The sequence below is a fragment of the Trachinotus anak genome, unplaced genomic scaffold (assembly GCF_046630095.1).
Source record: "Trachinotus anak isolate AG129_WGS33_773 ecotype Australia unplaced genomic scaffold, CSIRO_AGI_Tana_v1 ptg000010l, whole genome shotgun sequence".
NCBI lineage: Eukaryota > Metazoa > Chordata > Actinopteri > Carangiformes > Carangidae > Trachinotus > Trachinotus anak.
In genome coordinates this window covers 9,800,709-9,814,867 of record NW_027273861.1, presented here as the reverse complement: position 1 = coordinate 9,814,867, position 14,159 = coordinate 9,800,709, and the positions used below count along the sequence as shown (strand labels likewise).

The 14,159-nt window shown below is 41.4% G+C and overlaps 1 protein-coding gene across 2 annotated transcripts; it reads left to right on the top strand.

Moving 5' to 3' along the window:
• Positions 1-2,557: 2,557 nt before the first annotated feature.
• On the top strand, positions 2,558-13,472 carry uap1 (UDP-N-acetylglucosamine pyrophosphorylase 1). Of its 2 annotated transcripts, XM_071487415.1 has the most exons (11): positions 2,558-2,697; positions 3,551-3,865; positions 5,203-5,407; positions 6,057-6,232; positions 6,317-6,489; positions 9,186-9,379; positions 9,492-9,632; positions 11,058-11,246; positions 11,512-11,553; positions 12,593-12,659; positions 12,754-13,472. In XM_071487415.1, exons 2-11 carry the CDS (start codon positions 3,583-3,585, stop codon positions 12,844-12,846), a joined length of 1,563 nt encoding a protein of 520 aa, XP_071343516.1. In that variant the 5' UTR covers positions 2,558-2,697; positions 3,551-3,582; the 3' UTR covers positions 12,847-13,472. The 2 variants fall into 2 exon arrangements, with proteins under 2 accessions (XP_071343516.1, XP_071343517.1); XM_071487416.1 differs by lacking the exon at positions 11,512-11,553.
• Positions 13,473-14,159: the final 687 nt, after the last annotated feature.

The window sequence follows — 14,159 nt, the reverse complement described above, 5'->3', positions numbered from 1 at the left end:
CCCTATTTGTATTTTCCCACCAAGACACAAAATATTATATATCAAGTAGTTGTGTGAGTGACTGACCAAACTTGGCAAGATCATATTTATTCAGAGCAAATACTCTTTTTCAACTGATCTGTAAAATCCATTGTGTTCCTGTTATCACACCGTCAAATGCTGTGAAACCAGGTCCAAAGTACACACATCTCTTATTTATTATAGCCTTATATGTGGATTAGGCCCCACATTTAAATGCTACCATCCTGCTGACCTGTGATACCGGTGCATCCTGACCGAACTGATTCAAAGACCTCCTGTGGCCTACAGCTGAGATCAACACAAGAATTATTTTGAGTGGAAGCATTTATCAGGGAAGTTTTTAAAGTTTACAGTGTGAGGTATTGGATAGAGGGATTCTTCCAGAATCAGCCAGCAGAACACAGCAGACTGCTCCTTTACTGCACAGACAGGGTGGTGCTTGCTGACCTGTGAGGGAGTGTGAGTGAGATAAGAGGACAGACACAGTGCAGCCAAGAGTGGCAGGACTGTGAAGTGAAAGTTTGAGCCAAGTTTAAATTTAAATCTATTATTTGTTTGGAACTGGTCGTAGTGTTGGAACATTTTACTGAATTCGGTGACAGTCATGGCTTCTGATGCTGGCGACTGACCCTCTTTAAAAACTCTCAAATGCCAAAAGTCTTGTAAAGGTTAAAACCCCCATGCTCCCCGCCACTTATCCACTCCGGTATATATACCTCCATGACTTGGAAATGATCTTCCTGGATTCGTCCTTCCCCTTCAGTACAACCCCTAGTCCCATGATTTCATTTTGAAACTGAACTTCTACACACACGCAAATCCCTTTATTTACAGCAGTACCCCCTTTTTGGGACATTGACTTGAGATTGATATCACTGAGGGCTGCTGAAGAGTGAGTTATGGAGGTTATGGGATATCGTAAATCTTTGTATTGATGAACTGTTGTCTTTATTTTTATGGAAGGTGAATGAACTACAGTGACTGAGGAGGTTTTGAAAGAATATTTTTGATAAAAGATTAGAGTGATTTCTGTTGTCCCGAAAGTGTTTTGAATGAAATAAAATATACCCAAAACTACATTCGACTTGTACTTGTTTTCTTATGACTTATATCATCTCTCTTATTAGTTAGTATTGGACCTTATCATTCTCTTAACGTTTAACTTATTTTGTAGTGTTGGGTTACATCATTTGCAGAAAATAAACCTAAATCAGGTGAATGGAGAGGAAGTCCAGGAACATCTGGTGGCTGGATGGAAAAATGTCAGGAGAACATCTGTCTCTCCATGGATATATTATAAGACCAACATTGTTTATTTCTTTATTTGGGAAAAATACACATGATAATATATTCATCTAATTTAAATTTTATACACAAATACCGCATATCATAGTGTTAATAGACTGTGGTCATTTACGGTGTTTGTTCCAAGATTCTAAACATATATAATGAAAAAAGGAAATTGAAATATATAATAGATGAAACAAATATATCACCCCCTGGAGACCATAGGTTCTTTACAGGACTAAAGAGACAGTTTATAAAACATTTCGTATGCTACAGTTGTTGACTGTGACCACTGGAGGTCATCAAAGACAAGGTCTTGTAAAGAGCCATAGGTTCTTTACAGGATTGTAACCCAGTAGGTTTCCCATGGCCAGAGAATATACAGCCTGACATGACATACATACAGAAGTGAATTTTAACTGACTATTTGGGAATGTCACAAAGTTAAAATCCCACATTGAGACAAGTACTTTACGCATATTATGGTTTATGTTAAGTATGACTTTCTAATTTTCAGAATGTTATTTACAGAGGTAAGATAAGTAAGAAAGACAAGATATTGCCAGCAATTATTATAGCTCAGAAAGCAATAGAGTGACATATCAACATTCTTACATAATGACAAAATGAAAGGTTAAAGACTTACTCAGACCCTTTACTTAAGCAAACGTGCCAATGTCTCATTTAAAAAGGAAATACTCAATTACAAGTAAAAGTCCCGCTTTTGACATCTTATAACTAAACTACAATGGTAGAAGTACAAAAACATTACAAAAGTATGTAATGTGCATATTATTATATACATTATTAGATCATTAATTCTGATGCATCAATGCAAAAGTAGTGTTTTAATGTTGTACGGGGTCACAATCCTCCAGAAAAAAGGCTGGGGAGTACTGGTTTAATTTTTAATTAATGCGTTATATTTCTAAAGCTTTTTTTGTTTTTTAATGTAAAATGTTAATCTAATAACTCCCATCACAAATGTAGTGGAGTAGCGGTATAAATTCACAAAAAAAAGCAAACACTCCTAATTGAAAAGTACAAGTACCTGAAAACCGCACTTAAGTAAACTCCCTGAGTAAACGTTTCTTTCCACCTCTGTACATTTACATTTCCCTTCTCTGACATGCAATTTCCCAAATCTATCAAGAGTTTTGCTCACGAACAATTCTTCCCGACATTGAAGCTTAGATTTTCGAGGAGCATTGAAAGCAGCACTCTGCTGGCCCCACTCCGCACACACACACTCTGCGCCGCCGCTAGTGCCACGTCAAGCGTGACGTAGCCGGAGGTGTAGTCCGGGTAGGAGGCGTTGTTACCAGTACAAGAAGACCACACCGCGGCCGCTGGCTTTTACAGTCTTCACCCTTAGAGGAGCGCTTAGAGGTAAGAGTTTAATATTTAATTCATCGTATCTTTGAAGCTTTCGCTGAGCCGACAGTTAGCCGCTAGCGGCTGCTCGGCTTTGGTTGCTGCCGCTGTCACCCGCGTTGCCGCTCCCACTGAAGACAGCCAGTAACCACGGTGACCGATAAATGTGACAGCCCTAACTTCAAAATCCCGCGGAGGACTTGACACAGCCTCCTGCAAACGCAAAGAGTGAACGTTTTATAAGTAGTTTGAATCAAAATCATATCATTCTTATGTCTGACAGATACCACTTTAAAGTGACAATAGGCGTCTGTGCCTGCTGCCTTCAGCATCCGATTCAAAAGCTTCAAGTCCCCTGATGTGATGATTTCCTGGTCCAGCGCCCTGCTCCTTGTGGGTGTTGGTTGAAAAGAGAGAACTTTATCATTCCAGTAGTTACAGCGCTCATTGAAAGAAACCCTCAGGTCCTGTTTAATTGCATTTGTCACACTGGGTGTTGTATTATCATTATAAGGTCGTGAGTCAAATTTTCAGCTGAGGAACTCCACCCACATAAAAAAATTTGATTAGCCATCAAGCAACAAACAAACTACTTCATCGTCCTTTCTTATGGCCAGGTGCCAGATTTGTAACTCTGGCAAGGGATATCAAATTCCTTTCATTGTGACTGAACTTATGTAGTTTCCTCCCTAAATATCATCAAATTCAATTGTAAAAAATATTAGAATCATCCTTAAAAACCTACTGTGTGTAATGTAAATTTGTCTCTGTCATGAAATTTCCTAAATTTCCAGAAACTTACTCAAGGACAAGACCAGTGACAGTGGCCCTGCTTACCACTCATCCCATGTTTTCATCTTTGTTTCAGTGTGGCAAAGTTAATCAAAAGCACTGTTGATCATGGACCTCAGCGCCAGCGGACTCACCCAGAGGTTGGCTGAAGCCGGCCAGTCTCACCTCCTACAGTTCTGGGGTGAGCTGAGCCCCGAGGAGCAGGCCGACTTGACCCATGACCTGCAGGGGATGGACTTTAAAGAGATCAGTGGATTCTTCAAGAACGCCATGGAGACATCCAGCAGCAGCAAACAGGAGAAGATGGATGCCCGCATGGAGCCAGTGCCACGGGAGGTGCTAGGGAGTGTGACGAGGGACAGAGAGTGTCTCAAAGACTGGGAGCTAGCAGGTGAGCGCCATCGAAAGTGTTTCTACCTGAACCTTTATTTATTTGGATTTTTTGGCAGTATCTGTTTTTATTGGATTTATTACAATGTCAGTGCAATGGGAGAGAGGTGTGAGCAACCACCAGTTGTTAAACTTTCCTCTGGAGGGAATGCCCCCAAGCAATTAAGGCTTATGTAAACCAAATTTCATACACTCACTGATGGCTTACAGGTGAGAGAGAGGAAATATTTCCTGGTATCATTCTGGGAAGCCAAGAGGGGATTAAAACATCACATGCTATGATGTTGAGATGGGTCTAAGGGCATTCTGATACCATGTGACCAATACTTTCAGAGAGTAGACTTCCAGAGGTAGGCACACACAAAAGTAACCTGTTGAATCAAACCTTATCTAACAGCTTATTGCAAAGTCCTAATTGAGTAGCATCAGGAAGTGCCCTCTTTGTTGTTGTCTAAGATCACTAACTATTCCCAGTCTCACTCTCCTGCGTAGATTTGAAATATGAGTGAGTCACATTGTGTTGTTCATTATGTTTTTGCGCAATCGCCCGTGCAGTGGGGGTCTGACCATTTAGTGAGTGTTGGATTTTTTTTCCAGGGGGAGGATGACAGTGGGGGTGGGCTTTGGAGAACATCTGGTTTTGATCTGTGTCTGACGTAAATAGACTTGCTGCTTGACCCTTATTCATGAGGTCATCCTGCTTTGTTGGGACCAAGTGTAAGTGTGTGTGTGTGTGTGTGTGTGTGTGTGTGTGTGTGTGTGTGTGTGTGTGTGTGTGTGTGTGTTTGTAGGCTTGAGAGACTAGTCAAAGTCTAGCAGGCCTGCCCAGTACAAGGGTATAAACCTTGTCTTTTGGCACCCACAAGTAGAAAGAGTGTGGATATTGAGTCACGTATCAGCAGTTTACGTAAGATAAACCATTATCGCCATTGAACCAGTGGACCAAAGTTATTAAATTTCAGTTCAGAGCTAATTTAATATGCCAGATTATTTAATATGTCACATTGCCAGAGTCCAGTAGGACTAGACTAGTCATAACATGTTTAGCGATGGTTTAATTGATTTTATTAATTGTTTTTTACCAGCATTTTCTTGGTTAAGCTTGTTATTGTTTATCTAAGATGTTCTTAAAAAAAGGCAATAAAAATGCACTATGGCCATCACTAGAGATTAGATACCGTGCTAGTAAATTGGGATCATACTCCATCCTATCAGTATGTAGACATAGATATGTTTCACTGTCTTAAATAGACTTTAAAGGGCGCATATTTCTTAAACAATCGATCTTAACGCTACTATTTATGAGTGTTCAAACTGTTCTGCCCTGTGCACCCTCAGGTCTTCAATGCATCTCTCAGAGTAAAGTGGCAGTCTTGCTTCTGGCTGGAGGCCAAGGTACCAGACTGGGGGTCTCTTACCCCAAAGGAATGTACGACGTGGGGCTGCCATCCCACAAAACCCTTTTTCAGATCCAGGCCGAACGCATTCTGAAGCTGCAACAGCTGGCTGAGCAGAAACACAAAATCAAGTGCCATATTCCCTGGTAAGACATCATGTTATGCTTTAGGAGGTTATTTAGGGAGAGAGGTGTTTCAGTTACAGTGTCAGCTGACTCTACTGCTTTATTTGAGAAAAATAAAGAGATATACGCTACCAAATACTGTCTCTTAATTTGTAATGAGAGCCAAAAACATTTGTCCCAGTTGAGTTTGCATGCTGACTAACTGGGTCAACTCACTGTGAGCATCAAAAGAAGCTTAATGAGGGGAGTTGTGTTACTGGAAAAAAATTACTTCCCTGTGGAGCTGGGAAATTTTGAAAGATAGAGATACCGGGAAGGCAGTGGAGTGCATTGTTATAAGTCTTTACAACACTGTAGTTAGGGCTTAACAGTCAATGTCAGAAATGGCAGAATGACCCCAGTAGATCTGATTTTGTAAGGAGGTTGTTATTTTTTTATTGCTTGATATGTACTTCAACTTTTTATGTCCATGGCTTGGGGTGATGTCAGCTTAGTTGTAAGTTTTGTTTTTGTGAATGGTCTCTGAAGAGGAAGAGGATTTCTATTTACTTGAGCATATATCCCCTTTCTCTCTCAGCTGCCTGTTTTATTGTTGTGTAAAAGAAATAAAATAGAAAGGAAAACAAATAGTGGAAAAATGAGGGTTAAGTTTCTTTTCTGTTGCCTTCAGGTACATCATGACCAGCGGGAGGACGATGGAGTCCACCAAGGAATTCTTCTCACGACATAACTGCTTTGGCTTAGACAAGAACAACATCATCTTCTTTCAGCAGGGTATGCTTCCAGCCATGGACTACAATGGCAAGATCATCCTGGAGAACAGAGGAAAGCTCTCCATGGCCCCTGGTAAGCTTCCTCAGTATTTGTGGTTTTTGGCCTCATTTATAGTGCTATTCAGTGTGAGAATGTCTGTCTGTGCTTGTATTTCAGATGGGAATGGGGGTCTTTACAGAGCTCTGGGGAACCAGGGCATCATGGATGACATGGAGCGAAGGGGGATCGAGTTCATCCATGTATATTGTGTAGATAACATCCTCGTCAAAGTGGCAGACCCGGCCTTTGTTGGTTTCTGTGTGGAGAAGGGAGCGGACTGTGGAGCTAAGGTTGGTTACACCTCCTGCTCATTCTGTCTGTAGCTGTCTTTTGTCACTTGATTTGGGATCTCTGCTGCACTTTTTAAAGATTTCAAATATGTCTTCAGATGAATTACAGTGATTATTAGTTATGAAACTGAACGATGAGTGATTGATGTTCAATTTCTTTCTATTTTGAAGATCTTAATGTTTTGGTTCCTTACTTTAACTTTTTAAGACCACAATACTTGAATCACGGTATAAAGTATTTTTGTGATAACAATGGTCTTTAGTTGTGTTCTACATGGAAGCAAAAAGCCTGTCTCTCACATCAGATGATATGTTTTAAGAAAAGCAGGATTAACAAAGGTTGACACAGTAGCAGACTTATATCCCTGTCATAAAGTTGTTTACTACAGTGATCCCTCACTTTTGTGCTCACTTGTAAGACTGATAACGTAGAAAGGTATGCACGCAATGATTATGTCCTCTCAATTAAGGCCAAGACACATCCACATTAGTCACTGACATACTGACGTGTGCTGTAAGTGCAACAGAACAAACTACTTCTACTTCAGCAGTCAAACCTGAACGGCGGCTGAATGTGATCCAGTCTGATCAGTCGGTCTAGATTTAAAATTCCAGGGCTTCCTTAAGGATGACTGATGTAGATTCTTATCTTGTGAGTGTGTGGCAGTCTTGTATTAAAAGGTTTGTATTCACAACAGTGAACAGTTTGTATTCACAATGGTGAACCTGTCAAGTGTCTGCACAGCTGCACCTTCTGCAGCTCACCACAGGGTGGAGATACAGGCCACTTTCTCTCCTGTAGTCTTTTGAGCTATAAATTCATTACAGCTTTCTAGGAAATTTGAGGGTTGAGCCCAGAATCTTCCTTCGCTTTTCATCGTGGTCTCAGATAACATGAGAGTTTTGAGAAGATGACACTTTTTCCTAAACAGCTGCTTTGGACAGAGTGTACTCTGATTTTGGGGAAGGAAAAAAGCTTTTCAGGGTACAGCGGTTGAACTGGAAACCTTTCCACTAGCAAATAAACAGTCTTCCTGCTTACTTACAACTTTTCTTAGTTTTTTTCATAATCTTCTTGTTTGTGTTTGGCTCGTACCATGCCTCAGTACAGCCAACATGCTGAGCAGGGAATAAATAAATGGGAAGCAACTCACAGAACAGGTCCATCCGTTTGAGATAAGTTAAAGAGGGGGATCCATTAGCAAAACTAGTTTTGTGAGTTTTGTTCTTTGTGGTTACAGTGATTTTGCCTCTGTTATATACTTAGTTAATCAAGAAAGACAGTGCAAAGCAACACAGGACTCCATAAATAGCTAAAATCCAAATTTGCATCTGTGGTTCCATGGGCATAATAAAGGGAAAAAGAAGAGATGAAACAAGGATAAAGATTTACAAACGCACTCAGATATTTTCAGTTCCGTTAAACAGTTTATACAGTATAAAGGAACATCTTCATCATATAGAATTACTGCATGTGATACTGTGTTGTTGTTGTAGGCCTTGTTGAAGCCTGAGGGACAACACTTATGAAAAGCTTATGGGACCAGACTTGAACAAGCTCAAGTACTTAAGTGATTCTAAAAACTTATCGTTAGAAAAGCAGCAGTGACCTCTACTGTTTAATACGGAGAGCCTGTGCAGAGTCGGTGGGATCAGCCAGGGAATAACGTGTGTTATGCCCTCCTGTTGGAGCTCTTTACTGGTAGAACAGAGGAGGAGGTGCTGCCCACACAGATTACTTGGGGCACTGAGTGGCTTGTTACTATTGATATCAGTTGAGTCTCCTGCTGTGAAAGTGGTTTGAGTTGTTGTTGCCAAGGTTGCTACTGGTAGGAGATCCAATTAACAATGGACAGTAAACCAGAAAGAGCAGACATGCAACCATTAGGAAACATGCCTTTGTTGACTCATAACAAAATGAGCGATGGCACCGAGGACTCAAAAAGTCCAACTATGTTGTTGTTGTTCAAGATCTCCTGCTGTGGCAATAGGATGAGACATTAGATTAATCACTGCCTCAAAAAGTTTTGAAATAATTTTACAAACCATGGCAACTCCATCAAAATACCAAATCAGGTTTCCTGGTTTTCTCAGTTCATTTATCACAGTTTTGTTTCCAGATCTTCTTTAAAAGTCAAGTTTCTGTTGGAGTTTCAGAGAGATCTCTGCGTCTGAAGTTCTGGCTGCATCTAGGCACGATATTTCTTAGCAGTCCCACACTGAAATTGATTTTTTATCATCCTCAGTATATTCACCATATTTTCCAGGCAACACAGAATAGATTGAAATATTTAACTGAGGATCATCCAGACCCTGCTCCTGCTTGACATTATGAGTTGTGCGGTGGAGCGGAGATGGAAGGATCAGATCAGAGCAGAGTCCCACCCTCCCATCATAAATTACTAAGCCCCACTACAGTTCATGTGGCTTCACCACCACCTCCTACCCCTCACCCCACCCCGCTCACCAAACCCCTCATCAAGGCTCCACTCTGTCATTAGGAACCAACAGATGGGGAGAGGGTTTTTTTCATGTACTGCAGGCTTTAACTTGCTGGCTGTAGAAAGTAGAAGGATTTAAAGAGCAATGTCACAAGTCTCATTCTGATAAACTGAATAGTTGGATAGTTCAGTTTTCCTCCTTGTAGCTAAAGTTTTTTGTTCAGCAAATTACAAATTGTGCCATCACTTTTCCAGGTGGTGGAGAAAACCAATCCGACAGAGGCGGTGGGTGTGGTCTGCAAGGTGGATGGGCATTACCAGGTGGTAGAGTACAGTGAGATCACCCTGGCAACTGCTGAGAAGCGCAGTGCTGATGGTCGACTGATGTTCAATGCAGGAAATGTGGCCAATCACTTCTTCAGCTTTTCCTTCCTCAGAGACGTAGTACAGTAAGACAAATACTCAAGGAACATTTTCTGTGGTTCTGGTTGTCTCTGGCATTAAGAGTAACTCAAATTCACTACACAGTAAATGTGCAGGAAACTTTTTTAAATCTAACAGGAAGTACGAGCCAAAGCTGCAGCACCACGTGGCGCAGAAGAAGATCCCATACGTGGATGCTCAGGGTCAACTAATCACACCAGACAAACCAAATGGGATTAAAATGGAAAAGTTCGTCTTTGACATCTTCCAGTTCGCCAAGTGAGTTACAGTGCATTTTTTCCAGAGGGCACAGAGTGTGTGTGTGTGAGTGAGGCGGTGTCAGCTGATGGCATCGAACCACAGACTAAAAGCCCTTCAAGTAATAAGAATACAATGAATATCTTATGCTGCTTTTGAGAGGTGGCTGAGTTGCATATGTTCTTCTGGCCACTGAACTCGGGGGTTTGACTGGTCCTTGATCTGTCCTTCCCTGCATGATCCAGCCCCCTTTTTCCAGTCCCGATCCCTATCCATCAGCCTCAGTCATGCCATTGCTCTGGTCCAGCAGACCAGGCCCGCCAAGCTCTCTGCAGGAGGACTGAGGTTTATGAACTGTTCACTCATTCCACCTCCTCCAGTGTTAAATGACATCATCTTTGAGTCACGCCACTACTAATAGAACTTTACATCTAATGAAAGGATTCCTGTAATGATTGACTGATGGAAAAACACTGCAGTCATGTCCAGCTTCCTTCGAGGTTTATTCACCATATTTCAAAGTAGAAAAGACGAGAAATAGTTTTTGGTGTTGCTGAGGAGATGGATTACAGTTGTGCCCGGACTGGCAGCTCTAGCAGAATCCAGATGGGCTGACTCACTTTGCAGCTTGATTTAAAAAGGTCCTACTGTTTTCTGTTCTTTCTCAGGACTGTTTGGATTAGGCTCGCATAGTCTGTTGTGTGGCCACATGTGCCATATATTATGTGTGCCTTAGTCACAAGGCTTTGCATATTGGGTTGGTGTTCACCAGCAAAGTGTTGATAATGTACATTTCATCAACCTCAACTATGTAATGCATCATTTGTGACTCTTTATTGTGTAACAGAACACGTGGCCTGATAAGTGCGTACCAAGCCCAGTCTGAGAGGAGATTTCGGTGTAGCGGCTACACTCAGCATTGCAGGATCAATGGTTTGGAACTTGGGATGAAACATCAAATGCTATCAAAATATACCTGCAAAATTACTTCAGGACTTAGTCGCCATTTATTGATTGACCATATTTTTTTAATCACAGCCTGTTAAATGTACTTTTTAGTGCCAGCTGGAGGGTTTAACTATTTATTTTGCCTTTTATTTAACCAGGTAGTTCCACCAAGGAAAATGCTCCTATTTAAGGAACATTTTGTTCACACATTTACTCCTGAAATATGTCCTTCACAACCACAATCTAACTAAGCAGTTCGACCGGATCAACTGGGGATTAAAGGCCTTGCCTTGCATGTCAGTGGTGGTAATGGGTCAAGTGCCCAAGTGATGAGTCCACTGTCCTGTGGAACCACGTATCTCCAAAATGTCAACTTTTCATGAGTTAAGAAAAACAGCTTTGTGGCAACTGAATACAGCGATAACATTATGTAGCTTGCAACTTCAGTACTCTTTACTGATGTTTGTGTGCTGATGTGATGCCGTGCGTTTCCAACAGGAAGTTTGTTGTGTACGAAGTGCTGAGGGAGGATGAGTTCTCCCCGCTGAAGAATGCAGACAGTCAGGACGGAAAGGACACACCCACGACAGCCAGACACGCCCTCATGTCCCTCCACCACCGCTGGGTGCTCAACGCTGGCGGCCACTTCATCGACGAGAACGGCAGACGCGTGCCTGCCATACCGAGGTGACCACAGCCAGCCTGCTCAAACACACCATCATGCATGTCATGTCACTTCACAAGAAAAACACTCTCCATGTTTAGCAGAAATGGGTTCCTCGTGATCATTCCCACCCTCCAAACACTCCCCACACTTTGTGTACAAACTATATGCGTTGGCTTTTTTTTTTTTGTTTGTATTAGAGACATCATATTCTTTTAGCATCACACTCTCACTTCACCTTCTCTCATGCTTGGTCTTGCTCCTGTGTGTCCCGTGCAATGTTTCCAGAGACGGAGCAGCAGGCAGTGTCACAGATGATGGCAACAGAAAGTAATTATCCCCCTGCAGTACTGAGTGCATGGTGATGGGGTTTTGGCTTTCTTTCCCTCTCTCTCATATCCGTGTTAACACTACTTCTGATCCTTGATGTTCCTTTTCCTTCATTACTACTGTAAAAAGTAATCCACGTAGACACCTGCAGGGCAGCAGCCTTTTTTCTGTCCGTGTTACAGTCAGCTGTGATGAAGGAAATGACAGCGAGGATCAGTTTAGACGACTGAAAACGCAGTTCTCTTAGTGTCCTGGTCAGATGATGTACAGTCATAATGACCTGCTGACAGATTATTTTCCCTTCAGATGGTTGCTACTAATACATATAATGTATTGCATGTTGGGTAATGGGCTCCAGTCACACTGTATAACAAACAGCAACAACTCTGCAATAGATGAAAATGAACCTTTGGACTCGTGCAGGAAATGGTTATGACAAGGGCAGCCGATCATTGCCTGCTAGTTTGCCTTTGAGTTTAAATCCAACTGCTTGTTTGCAAAACTGAAACAAATGTGCATGTGCTTCAGTAACATTCATGGTGCAAATGAATGTTACTCAGGCTCTGAAAAGGAGTGCTTCTTCCCTAATCATCAGCTTTTCCTTTATTCTCATGATACAGCCGTGCGGGCAGCTGTTCAGCAGAACACCTGAAACACCTGATGTGTGATTAGTGATTGTTGTCTGTAATGATTATCTAGAAACAAACAATCTGAGTGACAGTAATGTGGTGCAAAGTTCCTCCAGTTTGTCAAAAGCACTGGGTGGAGATATGTACACATTAACTGTCATTAATCTGTTTTCTTCTAGAGGAAGTCTGCTATGGGTCAGGCGACTAATCACTGGTCGTGTTAAGGAATGAGGAAGCTCTGATTCTCTGCCTTTGAACTCTAATCACAAGCTGCAGTAGAAGAACATTGGTGTCAAGGACTCACAGCTGCTTCTCTCAGCTACATTCCCTCTACTTTTTTCAGGAGATGATCACTCATTCTGTTTCTTTTTATCTTCCAATGTTCCCCAAATTTGTCCTTTCCAACGCAGCCTGAAGGATGGAACAGACCTTCCAATCAAATGTGAGATCTCCCCTCTGGTGTCCTACGGGGGAGAGGTAAGGAGGCAAGGCCTGATGCATGAAACAGAAACTCCAGATGTTGTTCTGCTACCCACTGACAATGACCTGATGGTGTCTGTAATTCTTAAAGGGTCTTGAAGAGTTGGTGAAGGAACGAGAGTTTCATCCAACCCTGATGATCGACAAGCAGGGAATCCACGAGCTGGTGAAGAACGGAGTTTAGACAATGAAGGAGAGAGAGAGAGAGAGAGAGAGAGAGAGAGGGACAACCCAAAGACCTACCTCCCTTTGTCTTTAACGTTTGTAGGGAGAAACTGTGATATCACTGCTGTGCAATAACAAATGTCGGGTGCATGTGTTCATGAAAGAGGCTGTCCGGTCCAAAATGAATGATCGAGCAAGCGCACCGTTTACTTTTCAGCACCAAGTTTTCTTTGCTTGTATGTTGATGTCATTCATAATTAATATTTGTTTGAAGAGCACTTGAACACAGCATGAGATGAAGGACGAAATCCCTATCATACAGACTGGATGAAGCAGTCTTAAGGTGCATCTATTTATTTTCCTTATGAGACTTATTTTTATATGTACCGATAGATGCTTTATAGGTGGGACTTACCATCTACTCATTTTACCTAGTGATTTTTATGCAGAATTGGGCTGAAATAAAAGGATCAGTAAGCTGTTTCTTACTATGTAATCAAGGTACATGGTATGGGCTATGGGGGGTATTTATAATATTTGCTTCTTTTCTGCTTGTAATCATTGATGGTTAGATGTTATTCAACTTTAAGATAAACTATGATTTCTATAATCTTTATTAAATAAATCTCCTGCTTGAAAAACTTATGATCGTGTTGTCTTTGTGTGTGCGAGTGTGTGTTTTCTGCCTCATCAGCCTACAGTATGTGAATGTGTGAGTTTCACTTGCCTGTGTCTGCAGGGTGTGTTTTTTGCATTATAGCTCCTGGTGTCCTGAATCAGAGTTTCCAGCACATGGTTTATGTTTAAGATGGGCCAGAGCATGCAACGCTGTTGCAGCTATTCAGGAAATATTCTTTGTAGCTCCTTTGTGACTCGTTTTCTTTCTTACTCCCCAGCTCCATCACTGCATTATGATGTGAAAGACTGCAGTATGTTTACTTTAGCAGAAAAACACTTACTTTGATGGTGTCCTGGTTTGTATACAGATCTTTGTATAGAAGTTTAAAAACATTTATGAAATCTGAATATGAAGCTCTACCACAGAGATCTTTTCTTTTTTTCAATGTCTAACAAGAGTCTGCACTCATGCCAGCAACTTTGAAGCTATACTTAAGTATAGTGGTGTTTTGAGATAAATGCTAACACTAGCATGGCTGCATGCTCAAAGTGACAATGTTACCATGCTGATGTTTAGCAAATATAATGTTTATCTTGTAAGCAAACTTAGTTTAGTTCATTCATTCATTTAGTTCATAAGTTAATTTGCTTATCAGCACTTAACACATAAAGTACAGCTGAGGCTGATGGAAAAATCATTAGTTCAGACTTTTG